The sequence below is a fragment of the Echiichthys vipera genome (assembly GCF_963691815.1).
Source record: "Echiichthys vipera genome assembly, chromosome: 8".
Taxonomy (NCBI): domain Eukaryota; kingdom Metazoa; phylum Chordata; class Actinopteri; order Perciformes; family Trachinidae; genus Echiichthys; species Echiichthys vipera.
The window spans coordinates 16,286,422-16,312,558 of NC_139833.1; the positions used below are offsets into that span (position 1 = coordinate 16,286,422).

At 39.9% G+C, this 26,137-nt stretch overlaps 2 protein-coding genes across 2 annotated transcripts; both read right to left on the reverse strand.

Moving 5' to 3' along the window:
* Positions 1 to 3,659: 3,659 nt before the first annotated feature.
* Positions 3,660 to 8,827, reverse strand: macc1 (MET transcriptional regulator MACC1). Its single transcript, XM_083917672.1, has 5 exons — positions 8,719 to 8,827; positions 7,489 to 7,611; positions 5,355 to 7,396; positions 4,932 to 5,120; positions 3,660 to 4,803 (listed from the first exon to the last, which is right to left on the reverse strand). The coding sequence occupies exons 2-5, from the start codon at positions 7,601 to 7,603 to the stop codon at positions 4,600 to 4,602; spliced, it is 2,550 nt and encodes an 849-aa protein (XP_083773798.1). The 5' UTR covers positions 7,604 to 7,611; positions 8,719 to 8,827; the 3' UTR covers positions 3,660 to 4,599.
* Positions 8,828 to 15,930: 7,103 nt separating this feature from the next.
* Positions 15,931 to 18,893, reverse strand: sp8b (sp8 transcription factor b). The gene is made up of 2 exons (XM_083918259.1): positions 18,808 to 18,893; positions 15,931 to 18,311 (listed from the first exon to the last, which is right to left on the reverse strand). The coding sequence occupies exons 1-2, from the start codon at positions 18,826 to 18,828 to the stop codon at positions 16,974 to 16,976; spliced, it is 1,359 nt and encodes a 452-aa protein (XP_083774385.1). The 5' UTR covers positions 18,829 to 18,893; the 3' UTR covers positions 15,931 to 16,973.
* Positions 18,894 to 26,137: the final 7,244 nt, after the last annotated feature.

Consider the following 26,137-nt stretch of genomic DNA (forward strand, 5'->3'; position numbering starts at 1 on the left):
ATACCCTGCATCTAAGGATGATTTAATATTAATCTCAATGAGAGTGAATTACAGATTTAAAAAAAACAACAACTTTGAATTCAAAATTAGAACCCAATGATTAAAATTTTCTAGAAAGTTGTGTTACTGGGAAAACATTAAACCTTTTGAGGACCCTTCAGGATAGTCAACATCGTCTCAGTCAATGCATCATTCAGATTTCTATTAAAAAAAAAAGATACACTAATGGATCATTCAGATTTCTATGAAAAAGATACGCTAACAGACTGAGTTTTTCTTGGCAGCTTGCTGGGATAAAAGCCAGATGAAACAGCAATTTCAGATTTTTTCCTCTCTTCTTAAAGAAAATAGAATCCTGCCAACCTCATTTTAATCCCCCCTGGATCACACAGCAGACTGAGCAGCTGAGTTGGGCTTTGTTTGTGAGGTCTCACCTTGTCCTCATGAAGAATAGGGTCTGTCTGACTGGGACACTTCTTGAAATGCAATCTGTGGTGAGTATTTGCCTTGACTGAAGAAACCATAAATGTGAAGTGTGCTGAAACATAACGGTGCATGGCAGAAACAAAGCCTCTACATTCTGTTAACTGTAATTATATCAATTCTGCAGTGTGTGAGAACCTTTTCAGTGTCACATTTTGTTCTTTAAAGATTAAATGAGACAGATACGGTTTAATATTCTCACACTAACAGGCAGGACTCTGTGTTTGCACAGGTTTAGCAGGAGTGTCTGTGATAAGGAATACTTAATGTGTTAATTTGCTGATGTGTTATAAGGAACAGCAGTGGCTCATGCTGGCATGGAGCTCTTGAGTGAAACACAACAGCAGTCTGGATGACGACTTGGGCATAAACACTCTGTGATGGTATATGATGTTATTTTAGATCATATGATTCACTGAGAACAGTCTACCCAGAGTTCAAAGGAGAGATGCGTCCTACAACTAAAAGCGCTCTTTTGTGCGTTAAGTGACAAAAATAAGACTGACAGCGGTACTGAGAAGCGGATGACTAAATGTAGTATGTTTCAAAAGAAAAAAAAAGAAAAATCCAGTTGCTTGAGGCGAAGAGTTGTGGCTCTGTTGTGGTATAGGGTTGATTTTCCTGGTGTATATTTCCTGCGCCATAGACTGGGTACATGCCAGAAAACTAAATTTGAAGCAAGCAAAAATAGTTCTTTCCTAATGAACTGGGTCATTCAGAGTAACAAAGCCCATAATTAGGGTGAAAAAAGGCTCACTCAGTTATAATATATAATCGATTCGGATGTTTTCTTGTTGTAAATAGTTGACAATAACTTTTCTGGAAGCTGTTAGTAGCACTTAGTTTTTTAATATTACATTTACAAACCATTTCATTTGGATCCATTTTTAACCTAAAAAGCAGGGGTGGAAGTAACAAATTACGCTTACTTTCAAACAACAAAGTCATTTTTATGTATTACTGTACTAGTGTCCTACTTTTTTCAGTAATTTGAGTAGGCCTATTTAAAAAAAAAAAACAGTAATTGTGGAACAAAAGAAAGAGGATGAATAAGCATGTGGGCCAGGGCTTGCACTTGTGAACAGTACAACAATGCAATCAAAATAATGATCACACCCTTATGGGGTTGAGATATGGTTAGCATTATTTCGTCTCGGCATCCGAATAAAAAACATCTGCGGTGTTATGTTACCAACGTGCTTTTCCAGACAGAGGGTGCATAGGTATATTCAGACAGACAGTTTGAGAAAAAAAAGTGTTTTTTGAAAATCAAAGCATGTAAAACATGTTCTAGTAGAAACACAAAATACAAACCTATAATGAGCATAACATGGGACTTTTAAGTTTATAATTTAAACATGCAGAGGTTTTTCTGTCAGGACTGACAATATAAAAACAGTATTCAACAATGCAACATCATCCAGATACACAAGTTTGTTTTTCATTTCATGTATGCATGTTATATCTAAACATGACTCTTAAAATAATGTGTTATTTTACATAATACCAGGTAGGAACATGTGTTTGTTGTTGAACTTATTGATCCACTTAGTAAATAAGACTTGTCAGCAGATTAAGCAGATTATTTTAGGGCTCTTATAAATATTTTGTGATGTGCAACTTCTTTTGTTATTTTCTGTTTTACTCATTTTGTGGTCAAAAACAACACATCCTCTGCTGCAGACAGGTGACCCGGGTGACTGGTGAGCAGTCTTTGATACCACAAATGTGTAGTAGTGCTGTCATACATGTGAAAGGCTGTTGTTTGTTGTCATTCTGCACAGCAATGTGCAATAACATGATGAGGTGAAATATTTTCTCACAGGAACATTAAGTCTCAGACAGGCTACAATACTAATCTGACTACTATCTGCACTCTCACACTGCTACTATAAATCAGAATCAGAATCAGAATCAGAAATGCTTTAATTATCACAGGGGGGAATTGTTTTTGTTTCAAACTCCAGCTATACAAAAAGGCTAGTCACATTTCATTAGTCACAAAGTTTAACGCCCCACTGCGTCTGAAAAATGGGGACCCAAAAAGGCAATGTCCATTTTTAAAATTGGACGCCTTTTCATCTGTGTCCCTCATTTCACTGTTTTACTTTCTGTGCTTCATGCTGTATCTTGTGACAGCAAAAGCTCCATACTTCACAATATATATAATATATATCAATATATACAATTTTTTACTCTAACTGAGCACACAATGAGCAGCAGTATTCAGTATTGATATTTAATCAGTGTTTGGTTCTATACCTTACAGTTAACTATTCATCTATGATGAGTCATATGTTTGAGAAAGAGTTCAGGTAGATAAACTGACTCCTACATCTAAAACATTTGTCCTCCATATTCCAGGGACTCTGTTATTAAATGCTAAAAAGGGAAATAACTTTGATTCAAATTGCAGAATTCCTTTACGTTTTTAGGAGAAATCCAATTAATCTAAAAGTTTTTGCCACGATCAGTAAATAATGCACTAAGATTAACACCTAACCTAATAATGAGGTACAGTCCCCTGATATTTCTTTACTTGCTGCCAGAAAAGTGACATAATTTTGGCTGACCAGGAGGTATTAAATGGTAATAAAAAAAGAAGGATGTGACAACTCTGATGGATTTTTATACGAAATTAGTTAATATTTCAGTGAGAGAAAACTCTAAATGTCAAATCCAATGTTTAATAATATCCTTGAGTTTGTCCTTGAGGTGTACTCTAAACTCCTACACTGTTATTCATCAGTCACTACAAATAAAATACAATCTTACAATCACTCTCAGCTTTGAGATTAAATCAGTTCCCTCTGTTGCCTGATACTATTTCTCTTTATTTGATTTACTTTTACAGAGGTGCATTCAGTGACCCATAGGGAAGTCAGTTCTGTGTTCTCTCTTTGATAGAGAACCGGCACACACACAATGCATTGAGCTGAAACTAGCTTAAACAAACAGTGCCGAGAAAGGCAAACAGTCAGGGAAAATCAGTGGAAAACACTTCATGAAAAGTAATTTATTTCTATGGTGTGATTAAACACAACTGGAGATATGACAAATGTCACATTGAAATAACTAGTTTAGTAGCTCTCTCTCAAAATCGCTTTGGTTATTTCATCCCTGACATGTATTAGAAAACAGATCAGATAGTTTACTGCAGTTAATATTTATTCACGCAACACATTTCCATTTCAGTATAACATATATCAACAGTGGATGAAGGCACTGCGTACTGTACAGTTATTACAGTACATTTGGCAATGAAAACATGATCATACAAACACAATGCTCACATTGTGTACCTTTTATGAAATGATCTGCTTTGTATCTAAAGCATAACAGTATAAAAAATGTCAAATACAAATACACTAATGACAATAAGGACAATAGTGTATGACACATATAGTAGCATCTTTATGGTTTGTTTACTGGCATCAGGAAACTTTCACTTTGGTAGAACATTCTCATTTTCAGCACACAAAAGATGAATAAACTGTTAGTACTGTAACCCTTGAGACTGTTAGTTATCAACATTGTTCACATTTGTATTATTGACTACTTACAGTATATTCTAAAAAAAAAACACTGATACAAACTTTCACAGGATTCATGAAGTTGATGTGCACCCTGCTAATGTGGATCCCTGTAAAACAAAACAACTGAATACAGTCTGAAGAAATCACTACACCAGTTGAGATTATTGATACCCGAGGCGGTTTATGTCAGTTGGGAAATACTGAGCTCATAAACATTTTACTGAAAATTATCTACCAAAATGAACTTTCACGTTAAGGCTTCATCACATTTGCACAAACATACATAATAGGGAAAAGTGACAAACTGCACTCAATTTTCTTCTCCTTGCAAGATGAAGTAGTGTTCCTTCACAGTTCAAAGTTGTGAGAACATATTTTACATCCAAACATTTAGTGCAAGTACCTGATTGGATTTTTTTTTAAAGTAGCTTCTAATGCTTTGGGTAAAAATGAGTGAGCAAACTATACAACAACTAAAAAAAGAGTAAAAACAAACAAACATCAAAACCCTTTTGCGGTGTAACATAACCTCTCTGTTTTGCCCAAGTGCTTGGATGTTGCAGGTGGGCTTGCATAACATTTAGGAGTTTGGGTATGCAGAAGCTCGGAAGATATCGAGACAGTTCGCTGTGATGAGTGCACCAGTCAACTGCCTCCACTGTCGGGTGGCAGGGTGTTTCATTTTGTCCAGGACCAGGTGCAGATCCTGGATCATGTCCCTGTAGCTGTCTCCATACCGCAGACTCCAGGAGTACAGGAAGTCATAGGCAGGCTTCCACATTGACTGAGAACAAGAAATACAGGAATCAATTTGTAGAACAGAAATCATAATCACTACAAAAATGCCATAAGATCAGTGGTGTCTCCTCTATATCCATTAACTGCTGTGTCAATGCGTACTGTTAAACTCACCTGCGAACTGACTTCTCCGCTCTTCCCTCGGTGCGGCGCCTCATAGCCTGCTATCTGAGCACTGGAGAATTTCCCCATTTTCTCAGCGAGCTCCCGCCACCTTATTCCCAGCTCCACAGCAGTGGAAAGAATGACTGTGTTCTGAATCAGCTGGGCCACAAGATTTACGGAGTCCATCTTCAATAGACCCTGTGGAGAAAAAGAGAAACTGTCACGGGACATCAGAGCATGTAGCCTGAGAAATTGCTATACCATGAGTCGTGGGTTGTGTGCATGTCCATTGTCTAGTGAATTTGCTGTGCTGTCACAGTTGTTTCTTGTATGTAGTGCACGCAAAGATTCACATGTTTAATAAAAAAATGTTTCTTTCTTTGAGTGTGAATTTAACAGAAATATTAAATATATTGTTTTTCTTTTACTTACCACCATTAGCTCATGCAGAAACTTTTTCTTGCTCTTCTCAGCGTGACAGTCTTCCTTAAGCCTCTCCAGCACGCAGGCCACTTTGTCAGCCTCAGTCTCAGCACTTCTTCGTGTAATGGTGTCCAGGGACAGATTGCTGTACCCTAAAGCATCAGCCAAACCTCTCCAGCTGGTTATGTGTTCCGTGACCAGCGTCTGGATGGCAGAGTACATGTAAGTAAGCTTCTTGAAGGGCAGCGTCATGTTGTCCAAGAGGACATCTGTGGTGATTTGAATGCCGGTGAAGTCGATCACTTGGTCTCTGGTAATGAGCTTGACGTTTTTGCAGTGAACCAAGCCAGTCCTGCCTCGGAGGAATCCCACATACCACTCCTTTACTTTTGAGTTGCCCACTGACCTGACTGTCTCTCTGGATAGGAGAGCCACAGTGTCCCCCTTGAAATACTCCAGAAGGTAGTCTACACGTGGCTGACGGAGGACTGACTTTATGGCGACGCCATACCACTGTAGGTTCACAGGTCTGTCTGTGAATTTGGGAAAATCTGGGACACTTTCCTCTGGAATAGGTGAGCTTCTTGTCATTTCAATTCGCTTTTCCATCTGCCTCGGCATTCGCTTTTCTGATCTGATGGGTGCTGCGGGAGGGGAAGGCACCTGGAAATGTGCAACTGTCGCGGTGTTTGATTCCTTCACTTGTAGATCTAATCTAAAAGGAGTCATTTCTGTATTACTAGCACAAGATAATGCAACTGGCAGATGCAAAACTGTCCCTATTTTGAGCTGACTTTGTCTCACTTCTTTCAGTTCGTCCTCAGGTTTGATTTTAAACATTGAGCCTTCAAGCTTAATTCCGACTAGCAAGTTGTTCAGTTTTTCTGGTTTAAAACCATGTTTTCCCCAAAGCTGTAGCACGAGTGGAGGCACGTTTTTGTTTCCTCTGCAGACAGCTGAAAACGGAAGCCTTGGCGGAACGTCCCCGTGGCCGCAAACCACTATTACAGCCTTGAATGATGGATGGATGTACCTGGGGCCATAAACAGCTACTGTGATTTGGCGGTCAAGGTAATCCCACACTGATGTAGCTGGAGACTGGATTGCAGAGGCCTCAGCGACTGCAATCACATAAAAATGTGTCTTCAGGTCCTGCAGCTTGATCTGCATCATGTTCTTGTAAATGTAACAGTTGTCCACTTTAAGATAAGGTCCCTCTTTTTTGATGGACACCAGCCCGACCACAGTAGTCATCAGCTGACTCAATGGGTCGCTCTTCACCACTCCTGACAGTTTCATCTCCAGAGAGATGCACTCCTTTATGTTAATGTTGCTGAGAATTACCTCTAGAATTGGACTCACAGTTGTCACATAGTTGTTATTGAGCCCAGGAGGAGGGTCTAGCATTGCTTTCAGTGTAACTTCCTGGATTTCTCCAGGAGGAACATGGCCTTCTGGGATATGGATGCTAATTTCTGAGTCTGGCAACTGTACTGAGCCTCCGGCGTGGCCGATCTTGCAGATGACCTGAAAGTCAGTGGCCTGTGTCTGAGCCCACCCTGGACTCTGGCTCATCAGATTTAAGTCCAGACATGAGCGGGTTAGCTGCCTGTGGCTCAGCCAGGCCATCTTGTAGGCCTCTCTGTCATTCTTTAGCCACTCAAAATCTGGGTTCAGCACCGGCCCGGGCGGTTTGAAGCTATTCTCTCGTTTTGGCACTTTTCTCTCCAGATCATCCAGGATATCTGAAGCACTTCTCCATCTCCCAGATCTGTTGCTGACTTTGTGTTTGTTTTCCAAAAACTTCCCCACGTTGCCTTCATCTGAAGATGTGCTGATGGCATCATCGTTATTTGTGTCCATATGTTTTTCATTGTCTTGTTTTACATTTGATGTGTTGGAATTGCGTTTGTCTGCGCCACTGTGTACGATGTCATCTAAGAAAGGGTTTGATCCGGACAGTTTGTTCCAAAAGGGATTTTTCGACCGAGATGACTGTGCGACTTCCGGTTGTAAAAGTGTCCACTCTGAAATCTGTGTCACGTACCCACCTGTGAGAATAGTAAGAGTTTTGTTAGGATGTCTATTATCATGATCAGGTTTTCAGATTTAGAGCACAGGCTGCCTCTGCTTCAAAGTTTACCGTTCAGGTTGTCACTGGTGGAGACTTTGTCGTCCAGATCAATCAGTGTCCCCTCAGATTTACTCCGCATGAGACTCCCAACACGATGGAAGGACCCTGCTCTTCGAGCTGCCATATTTTCATCTGTAAAAAGATATATTGTTTTAATTTAGAAATGATCCTGCAGCTTTTACTACTAAAACATGACTTTATATATAAAAGGATGCATCCAGGGGGCCTGAAGTTGAACAAAATGAATAACCAAAATAATATAAATATTAGATCCCACACTTAATTATACAACCCAAAGGATTGAAACAATTAGTCAATGAACTGATTAGTTGTTCAACAGAAAATTAACAATATTAATGGCTTATTTAATTATTATTATTATTAAAACAAAAACAACTAACAAAAGATTACTCCTGAAAATAATGGGCAGATATATCGATGAAACACAAGTGATTGTTAGTTACAGCCCTAAACGAAATGCTGTGACACATGAAAACAACCTACCCAATAAAAGACAGAGTAAAGCAACTGTTTTGTCTCAACTAGGTTTCCTTCAGTACAGTGGCCTCGGGCTTTCTACAGTCTTGTTACAGCAAAACTGTTCCAAAGCATGGAATAAAGCCTGAACTCTTTGAGTCTGTCACTTGTTTGCGTAAAAGGACACTACCCATTCATGACTTGTCACAGTGAGTCAGTCATTAATAATGTGGTTTTCTTACACCAGTGCACAAAAACAGGTTGTTCTTGTCAAGCCTATGACACAGTAGTCGGCTCCTCTCAGCGCTTCTTACTATGATCAAAGTGCAGTGCCTCTGTACTACTGACAGCAAACACAATGTATTCTGATCAAATACTGCATGACAAGTTTATTCAATGTGCATTTCACTGTGATTCCTGTAGTACAGTAACTCTACTCAGTGCTGTGTTAACTAATGTGATTGCAATCTTATGCATGTTGGGATTTTTTTTTAGATCCAGCCTAATAAAGTGAAAACATCCTCAAAAACAAACCTGACATTCGTAAACAGGAAGGAAACCCAACAAAAGCTTCACTAACTAGATCCGCAACAGCCTACAGTCACACTGACCTGTATCCACTCATCGTCTGAACAGGTGTGTGTGTGTATATAGGCTACACAGTAGTTACGCATTAGTAGTAAAGTTATCCTACTTCCTATTATGCAAATACGACAAGAAAACCCCATCAAATACGAGCAAGTACAACAAATTTGAGCTCACCGTCGCATGAGATGGTTGTAGTTTTGCTTCAGCGCGCTGACAGGAAAGGGGGCCAATCCACTATCTTTTACACTTTTTTTCTCCTAGGGCGTATCTTTGATGTTCACCCTCCTCGCGTCACAGTTCTTCACTCTGTCTGTTTGCTTTTGGGAGCGGGGCATTTCGGGACTGGGAGTTTAAAATAGTACAGGAACAACGGCGGAGGAGTGGCCTCTCGCTGGCTCTGGACTACAATACCCGAAATGCACCTCTGTGTTTACGCACGAGGCTTACAACACCTGAAACTAAGCGATACCTGTAGTATCGACAGTGGTCTGAGTTCAGGGATAAGCTCACAAAGCTGCAAACACATGCTATCACACAGGTTGAAGGTGACTCACCACAAACAATGTTGATCCACCCAGTTAGCATTTAGTCCGAAGATAAGTCGTTAGTTGAATATATTAACACTGATAAGTGGGGTAATTTAACTAAGTACATTAACTCAAGTAGGCATAGCAGACTACTTAAGTAGGCCTACACATTTGGGGTACTTGCACTTTACACAAGTATTTCTGTTTAGGGCAATTATCATACTCCACTATATTTGTCTGACAGCTTTAGTTTACACCCACTTCCTGTCCAGTGAAAGCCAGTGTATCCCCAGCAGATGTGTTCATTGAAAATATTTGTGATAAACTGAACGATGAAGTTCTTCCACCTCTTAAGAAAAACAAACCATTTCAACAAGCCTCTAGGATCAGCTGGACATGAAAAGTTCACTTTTAAAGCTCTGTGGTTCTCACAGGAAGACAATATTACAAACATACAGTTTAATGATCTTACCGATTGTGATGCATTGATGTAGATTAAACTCCCCAACATTATATACAGGAGTTAATAGCACAACCTTAAATGTCTACAGCAGTAAAATGCAACGTACACATTAATGCACCTGTGATATTAATCCGAAAATATGATATGTAATAGTGCAACATTGACAGGGGGGCATTTTACTGCACAATCAACATTTTTATGTAGTTTTTGATAATAAAACTTACATACAGTTACTTAAGGTGTTGAATGAAGGACTTATTGTGTTTGTTTCACAGTGTGGTTTTACTTCAGTAGAGGATCTGAATACTTCTTCCAACACACTGATACAGCTTGAGAAGTTCACACAGCATTGGGAGGATTGGGCATTAAAAGCAGGTGCCTTTATGCTTTTTGCAGTATATTAATAAGCCAGAAATAACAAAAGGACTTTCACAACAGTATTTTTTCTTTTTCTTCTTGCATGGCCATTTATTTGAGATGTAGTTCAGTTACAGACCTTTGGGTTTCATTGATTTCACTGTCATGATCACTGCTGTTTTGATTGACTGTAGATCAAAGCCAAAATGAACAGAGAGGTTGATCTCATCAAGGATACAAGCTCACTGAACAGGTTATATACATTTACTGTGATGAATGCCTGAATAGATCACTAATTGAGACTTTTATATCATATTTAATCTTCATAGAAAGACATAATATAACAGTATTTTGACTATTTTAGCCTTGCAGTTTCATGCCAAAGTGTATGAAAAGTAATAACTTCAAATATCCCTTTGGGAGAAGCTTACTGTTTGTTTTGCAGCTGTTATCTTGGTTGATGAATATCCATGCTGAAGTTTAAATGTTCTGTCAAAGCTGTTGTGGTCTTTGGATACAGGCCCTGGTGTCCAAGATCTCAAGGAATGCCACTAAGCACTCTTGAGTAGCTTATGAATTTTCATGTAGCAATTGCGGTCAGTGGCCTCAGCAGCCTGGACTTTAGAATGTCTAATAAGCATGCCACAACTGCACGACAGAAGTGGAAGTATATTGTAAAGCATATGACTGAGCATAAAACTCAATGAATGTTAAAATGTTTAGTTTGTAGCTAAATTTCCCACATTGTTAATTATAATCCTGATCTTTGCATGTATGATGTTGGTGTTTGAATATGAAACAAAATGGACAATATCTGAATACCTCCCACATTCCACCAATGCAATATTTTCATTATGAGTCCGATCATTTAGTATCATGTATCTGAAACAGGACAGAGATGTGTGAGCAAATTCTGCTCCCTTGTGGCTCAGAACTTGGATCATGCTGGTGTTATGCTCTATTTTTCTTTCTTTTTTTCTTCTTCTTATCAAATCCCATAAAAAGACCAAAACCAACAATAAATAAGTATTGCCTGTGTATCCAAAGCCTGAGGTGGCTTATTTAGATTTCCAAGAAACGACTGAGCCTTTTAAGCAGAGTAGAAAAGTCAGAAAGCATCGAAGACATTCCAACACGTTGTTGTGGTATTTGTTTTCATGGGGAACGTCACAGTAGGAAAAGCACACGTGAATTCCATTTGGCTGCTTCAGTTTCAGGGTCTGGTATTGTGCATGATAACTCTCTGTCACACTGTGTGGATAACTATTGTTAGCCATCGTTAACGTCATTAGTAACACCTTTGCTTTTCCCACAGCAGACATTTCAAAATGTCTGCTGTGCAGAGGGACAGTCACCAGTGGTAAGATGTGTGCATTATGAGGTGCAGTTAATGAAAATGCTGTATTAGCTACATATTCTTCTGTCTACATTGATTCATTTACAGTATTTTACACAGTACTGTATAGCTACAGAAATCAATTCATTGGAGTTATAGTGTTTTTAAAAATATTTTACCTATGAGCCATTGTCTTTTTATTTTATATATATATTTTTTAAGAATAGCTGTGTCTTTCATATTGGCATCGTTGATAGATTCAACTGATAATTGTTGAAAATATTAAACAGATTATTATACATAAAAAGATGATAATATACGATTAACAGAGAGATTTGAAGATCATTATGTGTGTGTTTGTGTGTGTTCAGGTAAAGAAGAACTTCCTCTTGTCATTTCAAATTCAGGAACAGATTTCAATACAGCCCGCTTATCTCAGTTTTTGCATACAAATGGGTTCATAGATCTGAATAAATCAAACTTGGGGATTTTCCCATTTCAACAGAGTTGATTAACACAAGATATCAAGTCAAGTAATAGACAACCAGAATTTAAGGCTATAATTTAGAAATGGTGAAACTTACATGTTTGTGCCACTTGGTGGAGCCTTTTCTCCACTGTTCATTTGATCACACTTTTCACTTTTCTTATTCTAAAAGCAAATAATGGATATATCATCTGTTTGTTTTAGGTCTGCAGTTAGAAACTCTCTGCTAACACTAAAGCAGTGATTCAGAAATAAATGGTGGTAATCCTGCCTGTGGTTATTAGAAAAGAAATTTGATGTTACAGATCTTCCATCTTCCAGTATAGTGGCCTCTATCCATCAGTTTCATAGTGATAGGAAAGCTTTGGTAAATACTTGTGGGAAGGTTTTTCAAAAAACAAACAATTTAAGCCAAGGACTTGTTTCACGAAGATGCTGGCTCAGGCCTTACCTACTGTGGGAGCCTCCACCTTCAGTGGGGCACTCTGTCACTTAGTTGCCATATTCTTTTTAATAACCTTCGGGTTGGGTTTAATAGAGAACCATGGCTGCATTTTATGTGCACATGTCTTTTAATCTCATGGGTATTCTGATGAGTTTTTGCAGCCTCTGAGACTTTGAGGTGGAGAAAATGCATGTTTTGTCTCTCTTTCATTGACGGTGTCCCCTCAAACGTTTGTTTTCAGGTAGAGAGTAACTCAGATTGATCCTGTGGTGAACGGTATTTATTTTATAGACACTGATGTGATGAAGTCATTATATCAGACTCCGGAAAACCAGCAGCGCTTCCCTCAGTGAGGTTCAGTCTGCAGGTATTCCAGTCAGCGATCAGACAGGTGAAACACCACCTGTGACATAAATGAATCTAAATTGCCGAAGCATTGTAAAAGTGCAACGCTGTCAATTACTGTTAATTATTTTGACTAACCTCCTAGCCTCCTCAATTTGCCTTTCCCAAGAGATTGGTTGGTTTGATGACAATGACGGTGCGGTTGGTGGTTTTAACCACAAAATTGGCCACAGATGCATCACCGGTGAGAGGTGTTACCACAACACTGTGATTTGCTGGTAGAGCTAGAAACCCCAATATATCTCATCATAACAATAGCAGCTGGTATTTCCACAAATTCTCAGTCAAGACTGTGATTCAGCTTGAATTTCATTAAGCGGATACAATCTCAAAATCACTGATCAATCCAAATTTCTATCATTAAGTGAAGGATTATTTCGCTTTTGGGTTTTTTCGAGGTGGACCAAAGCTGTGTGTAGCTGCCAACACACTGCTCTGACCATAGCTGTTGTAGTGGCCTTCATCCACACCCTCCTCATCATGGCATGTGTGCCCTTCCTCTCTGAGGCAAACTTAATTCAAATGAGAGCAGGTGATGCCACACATAAGAGCAGGTGATGCCACAGCAGTCTGGCAAAGTGTTAATAACATGACAACTCTGAGACATCGGGCTGAAATGACTCCGTTCATATTTAATTATTGCTTTTTGACTGTTTAGTTATCTGTTGGGGCAATGGGAAACTTCAAGGCTGTTGTTATTTTAATCGTAAATGTCTTCTCTCAAATGTTCAAGGCCAGTTTGAGTGAAACATATCACAACATTTTAATAACAGTTTGTGGTCATATGGAGTAATGTGTTGTAGAAAGCGTCCTTCATTCTAGGTTAATGTGAAATATATTTTCCACTTTTTAAACTACCCACTACTTTGCCGATAATGAAGTCTTGCCTGGATTTTGAAAATGGTTTTCTTAAGACTAAATCTGACATCATACAATATGAAATAAACAAAACACCTAATATGTCAAACCTAATGCTAAAGAGAAAGCTTGACTACATAACCAAGTATTCATGTTTTACCCACTGGCCTTTTTATGTGAATATATTTGCTGCCTTTTTCCTGTGTCTCAGACTTTACTGGAACAAATGCAGCCACTAAAAAAACCTCATAAATCCTACATAAAAACGTATATATTTTATGGCAAACAGTTGCAACAAAGACAGAAAGCCTGTTAGTACACATGGGGGGTTCTTAGTGTAGTATGTAACTTTGCTGCAGGCCTTAAATATCTCTACAACTGCCACAGGGCTTCGAAGACCCAGCAAAGGCAGAATTTCTTCAGTCAAAGCTCATCTGCACTAATTTATCAGTTTTTTTAGGTTGCCTCGACATTTGTGTCTCTTTTGACTTTATTTTTTTCCCAACAGCATCGTCACAGAAAAGAAAAGGGACTTTGTATGCAGGGAAAAGGGAAGGAGGAAAGACTTCATACCTCTGACTAATCTGGATGTGTATATTTTTCTACACTTGTTGAGAAATTGAGAAAGGAAAAAAACTTAAATATCATTATTGGCCTTTTTCAGAAACCCCAACAAAACAGTTTGAGTGTTTCGGGTGATGGAAAGAGATAATATCCATCGCGGTAAGGTGGCCATGACGAAATGAGGCCTCCTCTGTATTGAATAGGGAGACCTGGGAGTACTTTAATTTCAAATTTTCTTAGCATTTAAAGCTATTATTACCAGATTGTGCTTCATCCCTGACTGACGCACATCTAAGACAGACCTGCAGTACGTGCGATTCAAGAAGGGAAGGTGGGTGAACTGGGTCTTGTGATCACCTTATGTTGTCCTTATCAATGCACTTCTCATAATTTCGGGAAAGGACACTGTTGATAGCCCAAAGTGTTCAGTTGAATTAGTTGAAATAAAAGCCTCAACTCAGAGTTCTGTTCAAAAATGATTTGATTCAGTAACCCACATTTTCTCAGCTGAAATATAACTTTTCTGTAAATTGCTGGTATAAAATGGATCAAGGTTGGAGTTTAAACTGCTGCTGTTTGAGCGCAGAGACGCTAGATGGCGCTATAGGGCTGCAGGCAGACAGGCAGGCAGCAGAAGTTTGAATACTGCCTTTAGTTTGCCCTTAATAGTAAACACAAGAAATAGAAAACCTAATAGGCCTACTTGAGAAGAAAAAAAATATTAATTAGACAGGCTGATGTTTCCTATGCTGGTCATTTTTGTAACACGGTTTTGAAGATTATCTGACCGCAGTGGGGACACTAGGCCTGCATCCTTTGATTTTACGCGCCTACGTTTAATGCGTTAAAACCCCAGAAACAACAAATAAAAAGATTTTAAAAATAGAAAACACTGGGGCTATCTCTATTTTCATGAATAACTGGAATAAAATACAAATTACAAGCTGCTTGCTTAAAGGCCTAATTGTGTGACCTCGGACACGTATTTAATTCCAATTAGTCCATAGCATAACTATTACACGAGATCAAAATGAAAAAGCAAAGAAGATAAATAGTCTACATTTTTAATAAATCAATAAAATGTGCTGTTATTTCTGACAGCCTATCTGCTGATCATTTTTGAGTTTTAGTTATAGGCACGTGATTTGGTCCAATTTGAGATCATGTCAAATTAAGCCCAACCGTAATGGGTACAAAACTCCCCGCCACGAAATGATCTTTACTTAAATTATATTACATACTCTCCATAGTTTAAACAGTAACATGTTTCTATACTGCTCTTTTATTACCAACCCAATTTAGAATCAGCAAAAGATTTGCGTTTTGGAGAAATGTCCGCTGACCAAAAAAGTTTGATTACAATGAAAAAAAAAACAGCAACCTGACAAATAGTTGGGGGGAATGTAAATAAACAATAAGAGGAGTATACACCTGGAACACAGTCAATTGTGTGCTGTTGATCGAATAACTATTAAATATTAATGCGACGTGTAAACGTAACCAGGCGTGTTTGGCCTGTGTTGACTTTAGCCTCAGACTGTGATTCAGCTTGAAGTTTTATTTTATATAACATGAAACCTGACCTGAAGAATTGTGCCTGAATTTAAATTCCTGCAATACACTGTCTTATTCTTTGCTTTGTTTCTTCTTAAAGCACATGCTATATTTAATAGTTTCATTTTTTTTTATTGAAATGTAAAATCATATCTTTACTGAGGCCTCGATCGTGCTGCAGGCCATTTTTCCACCCTTGCCAGAAAAACGTGTAAAGCCCACTAATGATAAAGAAAAAAAACCACATCGTTATATAATAATAATAATGATAATAATAAAATCTAATAGTTTTAAATCTTTCACATCTGCCTTTTATCGACTCGACAATCAAACAAACTGAGTCGATCAACTGCTTCTGAATCCATAATGACTTTATTGAGTGGCTTCCATAAAAAGCCATTCTCGGAAGGGAAAAAAATATCATTGTAAAATCAAAATCACTTTACAACATGCTTACTTAAATTAAACGAGTGGGTAAACAGTAAATGATTTCAAAACCTTACAAATAAATTCAAAGTGCGCCTAATGATAGACCCCTAAATACAAGAAAACTCGTGGTTAAATATAACTCCCCACAATACATTTCATATCATGTCAAAGAAAAATCCAAGTACATTTACGTATATTTTCAAATATTTACTAGAGTCCATATACAACTAGAAATACCTATACAAAATCGTCTCCTGGACAAATACATTACTCACCTTTACATTGGGCTGTAATTATTCTAACCTACATTTCTCATTATGTACAACACATTTTTGCAGCGAAGTGTAAGTAACCTCGACTGGCCTACTCACAAACTTGGCCGGACGCACGTACTGTAGGCTGTTGAATAGCAATATGTGATATAAATCTACAACTGCTCCTGCATTATCAAACGCTTGATAGGATCAGACACATAAAACGAAACTATCCCATCCTGTATCTTACCATACTCTACAGGTATTTGTTCCTATACCGAGCAGTCCATCAACAGGGACAAAAAACTGAACAATTTCTCCTGCTGGATAATAAAGTGCCAGAGTTTGGTTTTGAACAATGTATATGACAGTAGTAGCACAACTTTGCAGACCTATTTATTTGTCACAGCAGTGTTTATATATTTTGACTCTCCTCTCCTGGGAAATAAGGGAAAAAATCAGGATCAGATGCAATAAAGTTCCAGTGTGCCCACAATAACTTGATTACACGTTCACACTGCAGATGTATTAATGAGACGTTTCTGATGGCACGGCTATGGAATTATGTAATTAGTAGTCTTAAACACTTGGAAAAAGTCAAAGAAACGTATAGGCCTATTTTCTCTTTATGACAACACTCATTATGAAGCATTTCGCATACACCAAAGTATGTCCACTTCCGTGTCCTCGCGGACAATTCCATCACAACACGTTGTTGTTTTACAGTTTTTACTTCACTGTGGGCAGTTTTTAGAGGCCGTTCATGCCCACGCCCTGGGTTGACTCAGGTGGGTGTAACAGGTCGGGGGAATGGCACGGAGGGCTTCCCGGCGCGCTGTGCTCGCTGTCGGTATCACTGCCCCTCTTCCCTCCGCTGCCCCCGGAGCCAGAGCCGGCGGATCCTCCGGCGCTGTGAGTTTTTACATGTTTACTCAGGTGATCGCTACGCATAAATCTCTTGTTGCACACCGGGCAGGCGAATCGTTTCTCCCCGGTGTGTGTGCGTAAATGTCGCTGGAGTTCATCGGAGCGCGTGAACCTCTTACCGCAGAAGAGCCAGTTGCACACAAACGGCCTCTCGCCCGTGTGCCACCTCAAATGCGCCTTGAGGTGTGACGTTTTTCCGTAAACCTTCCCACAGCCGGGGATGTGACAGCTGTGGAGACCTTTTCTCCGGAGGCTGGCGCCCGCCGGTCCCAGTCTCTCCGCTTCCTGGCAGTTCGGACAGTCGCAGGTGGCTCTGCCTGAGTACCGCCGGGCAGATGACCTCGGAGATCCCGCTAAAGATGCAGGTGGACCCCCGGAGAGCATCGTGCCCCCTGCCCCGGCTAATGGAGAAGGGCTTGTGTCCGGATAAGAGGATAACACCGGCTTGAAACCGTCCATCAGGTGCTGGCCGGTTGTCAACAGGTGTGGAGAGGGACTTGTACTGAAAGCAGAGTGACTTAAACTCGAGTAATCAGAATTATATCCGCCCAGAGGAGAGTGCAAGGAGGTCTGGAGTCCACCGGAATGTAAGGACGTTTGTAGTGCTGCTCCATTAGGGTTTTGAACATCAATCCATCCCGCTCCCACATCCCACCACGCAGAGGCTCCGGTGGTTCCAACGTCTCCTGTGGGGATACCGGGATGAGATGATTTGAACCAGGACTCGTAGGGATGCGCAACGCTCATCCTCGGATATATGCCCTGCAAACTGTCCACTGAGGTGTGCACCTTCGAGATGAAAACCGGCTGGTGGCTGGATTCTTGAGAGTTGCTCGAAACTGAGGCTTGGAAAACGGAATAGTCGTTTCCAAAGTGTGAACCGGGCGAGGCACCGGACGTGAGGGAAAAAGCACTGGATCCGCTGGATGTGTTGGTGCCGAAAGAGTCCGAGATGCCGGATCCATTGCGGGACACCCCAAAGCCGGACAGGCCGGATCCGAGGCTGCAGCTGCTCGCAGCGGCTCTTTTCCAAGGGTGGAAGCCTTTTCCAAAGGACGAGGAATTATCCGAAATTGTAGACGGTGAAGGGCTCGGACTCCCTATTTTGTTACATGTTGCAGCTAACATGGCTAAAGGAGTCGATCCTAACCTCGGCTCCTCCTGGAAGGATAAGAAAAAGCTGTGAGTGACTGTGTCAGTCTAACAAGTTTAACAGGTTCAACACACACGAGTATGTCAGCTCCAAGGATAAGGCTATAGATAAGATAAGTTAGTAAACAGTTCCCCAGTCTGAGCAGATGTCTAATAAACTGTTAATTGACAAATTTCTCCTTCTTTTAAAGTTTTGAAATCACAACAGTAGAGTATTATCACTTCCTACCTGGACGAACAGAAAGTAGAGAACTGAAATGCGACACAAAGCGCTTACAAATGCATGCCAGACAGGACACCAAGGAAAACATGCGTGTTTTTGAACATCAGGTCAAACTTCTATCTCGTCTGCAGAGCTTCAGCTTTCTCATATACGAACCGCCTGCTGAAAATATAACCAACGCACTGCCTTTGCTGCTACTTTGCGGCCGCTGTAAGTTTAATCCCCCTCCACCGGACAATGACAAGAACTAATTAAACCAGTAAGAAAGTCCTTTCGACTCACCCCTAGAAGTGAAGTTGCCATCACACAAAAACACTGCCCTCCTCAGAGGATCTTTTTATATTTATGAATCAGAGCACTGTTTTTTTAGAGGTGTGCAATACAATGATGTGTTCCGCCCATTCTTCCACAATTGTAGGCTCCTCTCCGGCTTTGAAGTGCCGCTGTGACACGGGCGACCAATCAGCGGCTCCGTCCCGCCGCACTGCCACATTTTACCGTGAGGTCATCAATAGAGCGCCTCAGACAGCTCTCCACCCTCCTCCACCACCCCTCCACCGCCCCCTCCATAATAAAAGACAGCGGAAGGAAGGTAAAGTTAAATGAGAGTGAATTAGGAAGGAGGAATTAGGGGGCCACTTATTGAAATTTTTATAGAACATCTCGTTCCATAAATTTAAAGAAAGCGGGATAGTGACCTGTGCCGAGCTGTCGGTAAATAACAAGGTTGGTAAACTATGACCAACACTGCCACCAACAAGCTAAACAGCCACCATAACACTGTCTATTTTGTAAATGACTTGAGTGCACCTTGCAGTAGGCCTATAGATGCTACCGCCTTGAAAAGTGTCGTGTGAACTATTTCCCCCAGATATAAACATTGATAAAACTTTAAGTGGGTCAACATCACTTCATCCTGCGTGTATGTATGACTTCAGTGCAGCACTTTATCCCTTTAAGCTGCAGCTCAGGTTCTTTTTCCTTTTTAATTTTGTTGTTTTTGCATCTTGATCATATTAGAAACTTATTCTGGCTCTATCATAAATCACCCTGCGGTATTTTGCACGTTTCGACTTCTTAAGAGTTAATATACACAGACTATTACGCACGATATAAAGGCTGCATTGTTCTGCTCGTGGACCTATATTACACTGTCTCAAACTTTCACATTACTGTAATTGCGTTCAATTATCCTAACAGTTTTGATTAAAACTAGATGGTGCATTCCGGTAGAAGATGATTCATTTGATCATGCTCTGAAACAACAGAAGATGACGAAGAAGATGATGCTGAAGGGTTGATCTAATTGAATTTGGAGTATTTTCAGCCTTAAAATGACAAAATTCAAAAAAGTCAAATTTGTTACGGCGGTTTATTGGCAGCACAGAGACTGTTAGTGCCTCAGGTTAACTGGGATTATTTTAAAAGTGGGAGTGATTGCACTCTGTGTCAGACTGAAAATAAAATGATAAGCTGGTTATATTGAATAGGTTCATCACTGACATTTTGTTAAATCTACGGAGGAAGCTCATGTTACATAATAAGAACTTGTAGGCAAAACGTGTGTTGAACCCTGAGACTCTCTGTGGGCGCTATTAGCATGCAGTGCGCACTGGGAGCATAAATTTCATTTGAATTTCAAATTTAATAACGCAGGAGGTTTTTAATCATCCGCAATTTTATTTGTTTGATATTAACATGCTTATTGACCGGGTCTGTTGACCAGCTTGGCCATTACAGGACAGGGAAAAGTTAATTAAAACGACCAGGGATTATTCATCACATCATCTGCCTAACCCATGTCGCTTCCTTTATTACACAGCATGATAGATGGACTATCTGATTAATTCTTGTGTTTCTAGGATTGGACAACAGCTTTTTGGATTAATTTTCTCCGCTTTACCTTCAGGTGTAAGAAATGAAGGAGCTGAAACTAAAACAGACCAAATTATTCTTAATGTTGCACAGTAATAATAATTAAAAAAAAGACACAGAAGCAACATTGTACATGCTATGATCTTAATTATAACCCCTAAAGCACGTGTGTTATTTAGTTGCCAATATTCACCACTATAAACAGACAATTTTAACAATTTCCTAATATTTATTTTAATTTGTAATACATTATTTATCTGTATTAAGTTATCCTTTAAATGTGTGTACGCTTTTTCTCGAATTAGCCTAATTATTTTAGGGATAAGGAGACATCGCGATAAGCCTTTCATTTAATCAAGGACAGATTTTTAGATAATCGGGAGAAAAAACATACACACATTCACTTGGCTTGTTGACGCTGGAGATAAGAAAGAACTTGAATCGATCGGTTTTCTACGCATTCATTTCATTCATTTATTTTATTTCAAACTATAACCAGTCACACAAACTATCGGAAAGCATAGGAAGCTGTGACCATTATCCAACAGCGATTAAAAAGCCGAATAAAATGTGACAGAGTAATGACGAGAATAAAACCTACCTACCGTGCGCCTCCGCTCCGCAGTGCATTGATTGACCCTCGACGTTTGCTCTCAGCAGAGTAAAACCCAGCATCTCCTGCTGCCGGTGTGACCGGACTATGCCAGAAAATGTTTCACTGGCAATTCAATTAGGAATAGCTTGAAAAATATCCGCCGACCCCTGTTTCCCCCCTACATGCACCCAAATCAACATATATATAAAGATCTACCTATTATTTGTGCATATAATACGAGTTGATATTTTGAACACCTGTGATCGAACTGGTTTTCCCCTTCCCTTTCCCTCCTTGAGGGGATGGTCATTCACAATACTATGCGCAATAGGGATTTTACGCATTTGGAGAGCAAAGTATGGGCTACAGCTACAGGGGACATGTTGGCCTCTGGTGACAAATTACCAGGCGATCATACCAGCAAGACTGATGTCAGAGGTCAGTGTGATAACTGCTCCACAGGAAACGTCTTGCTGCAGAAGCTACAGAGGTACAAGATATTTAATCCATGTGCACTTCAAAATGTGATTGTATAATTTATTCTTAGCGCACTTCCTCTCCTACAAAAAAAAATCCTCTTTTGTTGCCTGTTGCGTTCAGCAGCTAGAGGGTTGGTTCTAGTTCATATGGTGTGCACAGGTTGTTCTTATCGCATGGCTGTAACTGTAAGCCGCATTTGAACAGATGTCCCCATTGAAGGCTTTCTTCTCCCACACACATGGGCTATATTACCATCATGAAATCAAACTCAAAACCTGTCCCTTTCGCCACCATAATGACCGAGTTATTCTGGGCGGCTGAGCACGAACAAAGTGTGTTCAATATTGCGTGCTCCAGAATCACTCTGCTTAGAGAACCGGGAGAAAGGAGTCAAGCCAGAGATTCAGAAATATACTTTAATGTGCAGATTTACAAAACAACTCGGTAAGCTGAAGGCCTTCCTTTCAAAGATTTTTCTGGAAGGATAAGGAAGGTAATCACTTGTGGCTTTCACCAGCAATTAGAAGGCCGCTGCTGCTAAGGATGCACATCATACTTATTACTAATTTGTTTTTTCTGCAGTTATTTTAAAAATAGAAAATTCAAAGCTACATTATTCAAGTTCTGATATTAACTCATAACATTAAAAAAACGATAACCCTTTAGTAAATGTAGTGCACTAGTATTAGAAAGATGGATGTGATTTTTCTTGTTGCAGCATCAAAACATTGTTACTGTCCTAACAGACACTGTGTAACTGCATGCAGTAAAGTATGCAGAGCATGAGAGTAAGAGAGCAGGGTCTGTTGGTTGTTGTTTTCTCTGTTCACCAGGAGGTTAGAAAGAGCAGATGTCCGTCTGCACTGTGAGCTGCCAAGTGGTTCCTGAGCGGGGCAGCCACAGACACAAGGGCCCAAATGGTGTGACAAAAGATGTGCAGGAAGCCCCTCTCCGCCTGGGTGAGCCACAGAGAGGGTCTTCCCTCTCTGCCAGCCTGCATGGACACTCACAACACAAGCCAGAGTGGTGGCAGCAGAGCCATGTGTTGCCGGGTGGGATGAATGGTACAGGCAACACTCATATTCACACAAACATAAATACACATGCATATGCAGGAATGTGCACCTACAGGCCAATCCCATCCTCCACTGCCATCAGTGCACACACACCTGCACATTGCACTCAGCCTATAGGCTACATGTAACGCTTTTTCTAAAACCTTCAGATAGATAGCCAATCAGTTATTTTCTGGGTGACTTTTATCTTTCAAATGAGCTGCTGACAATAGTGTGAAATATGGTGACATGAATATTAATGATGTAAATATAGCAGAAATAAATGGTAAACAAGTGTAAATAATCTATCCTTCTATCAAAGTCAGTATCTCATCTAACTTAGAGACGGTGTGCCATTTGTTTAATTTGTGGTCATAAAATGTGTGTGAAGAGGCCCTGAGAGTGTTCCGAGCACAGGTGTGCAGCATGGCCTGTACTGAAGGGGTGCACTGAACCATAAACAATGATATAAATGTCTGGCAAATAAAATGGCTAGTTAACAATCTTTTGACTGCTCTAACCTCTGAGCCTTTGTCGAGTATCGATCAGGCAGCTGTTGCTGGCTTTGTCTGGCAGGACGGGAGCATCTGGTTCCCCCTGGGATGAATGGAGAGAGCCGCCAAAAAACTTTCTTCTGCATTTCAAGTTGTCTGTCGGGAGCCGAAATCAAAACAAGATGCTTTTCATCACCTCCCGTAGGTCAACATTTATATATTTATTACATTCACATGAAATGAGCATGTCAGGTTCTTCAGGCTGTTTGAAAGCTTTAATTTAAAGTTGGCCAGTTATATTAAACAACCCGGCACTGGCTTCTTTGTTCTTTGTTTCCACGGTTTACATGGAAACCATGAAAATGGTAAGTTAGATGGGCATAATTTGCCTCCCTATTTTAAGATAATAGTATGTTAAATAACGGACATCCTCAGATTTGCAGCAAGTGTCATATGATGGGTCTTGTCAAACAAATATGTCAAGACAGGGTGATAATGATCCGTCTCAGCACCTGTCAGTCAGAGCGCGCCTGACAGCAGCAGCCTTGACATCCTCTGGCCAGGACTTTATACAGGTTATATGGCTGCCAGCGCTACCCTCCTGTTACTGTTTAAGCCCACAACAATCTATCTCTTCTCTCTGCAAAAGTCTGTCCACTTATTATAAGAATAAAATTAGTTGAATAATTAATTTAGCCATTTGTTGGTTAGCCTTAATGGATGTTGTGATATGTATTTCTCAGGCCAATAGTTTGCCTGGCTGACGTGATAGTGTTTCAAACACAGGCTGTTTATGATAAACAGAGATAACAGTGTATTTTGCCGCCATTTGGCTTGACTGCTACATCTGTGGGCCATGAGGTCTTCTTATTGACTTTCACTGAGCTCAACATTGCACTTTGTCAGTGTGAGCGGCAGTCTAAGAGACAGGCGGGCGAGGCAGCCATACAAAGTGAAGTACTTAGGATTAGCCCTGGCTCTTCAAGTTTCAGTAATTATCCTCCTGGAGGCATTCTTGCTGTGTTGGATAATAATGGAAGTCCGGGTGTACGCCTGTCACCTCTCAAGTGTGGGTGGAGGAAGCCAACGAGAGGCGCAGGACAGAGAAATGTTTGCTTTTCTGTTATGTCATCCGAGGAGCACAAGAGTAAGGCAACCTTGCATTGTTCCCTGAGTGGTGATAAAGCTGCACAAACACATGCTCTTCTGCTTAACATATGACACACAATTTGGAATCTTTTCAGCTGTAGATGTGATAATGAAACATGTTCCCCGGAGGTGATAATGTGTTCTGAGATCAAATGTAATTACAAAGTGTCAGGCGTGTGTTTTTGATAAACAAATCTGTTAAAACACACAGTCGCATTATTTGTTGACAATGAGCATCATCTGATTGCCGTTGATTACATTTGCACACTGCACAAATATGTGATCCTTTTTCTCTCGTCAGATGTTCACACAAGAAGAATACCTGTCTTTTCCCACTCCTGACGTGTTGTTTCAGATTATTTATCAAATTATCCTTAAAGTTTCATTCAAGTGCAGGTTGAAATAATAGAAATCCCCTTCTATCCAGCAGAGAAGACACAATGTTTTAATTAAGAGTCAGTCCGATTTCCCAGAGGGGAGATTGTCTTCTTCCATTAACTTAGTTTATCATATAATAAAGAGGTTGCCTTGTCCTTCTCTACCCAGACAATTGGTTTTAATCAGCCAGCAGGCCTTTCATGGCTGATAATTTATGCTAAATTGACAAGGGTGGAGGATATCACAGAAAATCATTATGACAGGGCTCAGGTCACTGCCTGCCACCATCTTGTTTTATCCTGTTCATTGAGCTCACGGACAACAACAAAATTTAGAAATAAATGTGATGGAAACATTAGCTTGGGTGAGTGCTCGCCTCACGTCTTCAAAATAATAATTTAGCATATATAAGTTCATTTCTATGAAATTTCGGGCACATAGTTGAAGTATCCACTGAGATTATAGGCTGTTTTAAAGTAAAGGGATCTGTTCACTATCCACAGAGTGGACAACACAGTCTTACAACTGAAAAAAACAGATTTCAATGTGCAGCTTTTATTCATTTACTCTATTTATTTGTTTATTTAACAGGGGCAATTGACCGTCCCACAGTTAGCTAGATAGCTCCATTTCATTAGCAGTCCCTAGGCAGGCAGATCTGCAAAGGAATTATGGCATCAAATGTTCATACAGATAATAAACATTGCATCATAAAAAAAACAAAATTCTTTCAATTTCAATCAACATTACACCATACAAAAAATTAGAATAGAATAGGCTACTGTATGTTTAGTACTTTATGGTAAATGGTCACATGGTTGGTTATATCCTATCCATGATTTCAACTGGGATTTAAAACTATCTGACAGTGCTGGGTATTGTGTTCCAAAAGCTATTAACTCCAAATTTACAATGTGAATGAGTAAAAATCATGCATACCAAATGAATCAACAGGTCATTCTCCTGGTAATAATGTGTTGATATATCATATAAAGTGAGTTGATACAATGACCAATGTATTTCTGTGTGAAAACAAAACCACATAGCAACAGATTATTTCAGGTGACTTCACGTCAGAGTCCAAAAAAATGTCTTTTTTGACTTTGGTTTTTAAGTGTTAACTGTGTGAAGTGCGGAAGTACAAATTGTGATTTGAAGTGAAGGGGGCTGGTGGTGGTGGTGGTGGTGAGAGGGAGATGCAGGATGAGGCTGAGAAGGAAGCAGGGACACACTTCTCGCCTTGCAATTTAATCACTGTATACCCAGGGAAGTATTGACAGTTGTCCTGTGGAAGCTATTAAAGTTGCTGTCCAAGGTTAAATGAAATTGCAGTTTATCAAGGCAGCATTGAGAAAATAAGGGAATCTGTTCATGGCTGTTGATTAATGTGGAGCGTGATCAACACAAGGGGTTCATTAAGCTATACATCACCAGGGTAATTTAACATGTCATCGCGCCTGCTGTCGCTCCCCCTTCACACCTTCTGAGCATTGTGTATGTTCGCTGTATATGTGTGAGTTTTAGTGTGCTGTTGAAATCCAGAACTCTGACCTCACATTTTTGAGACGTGGTCGTGTTTGCATGAT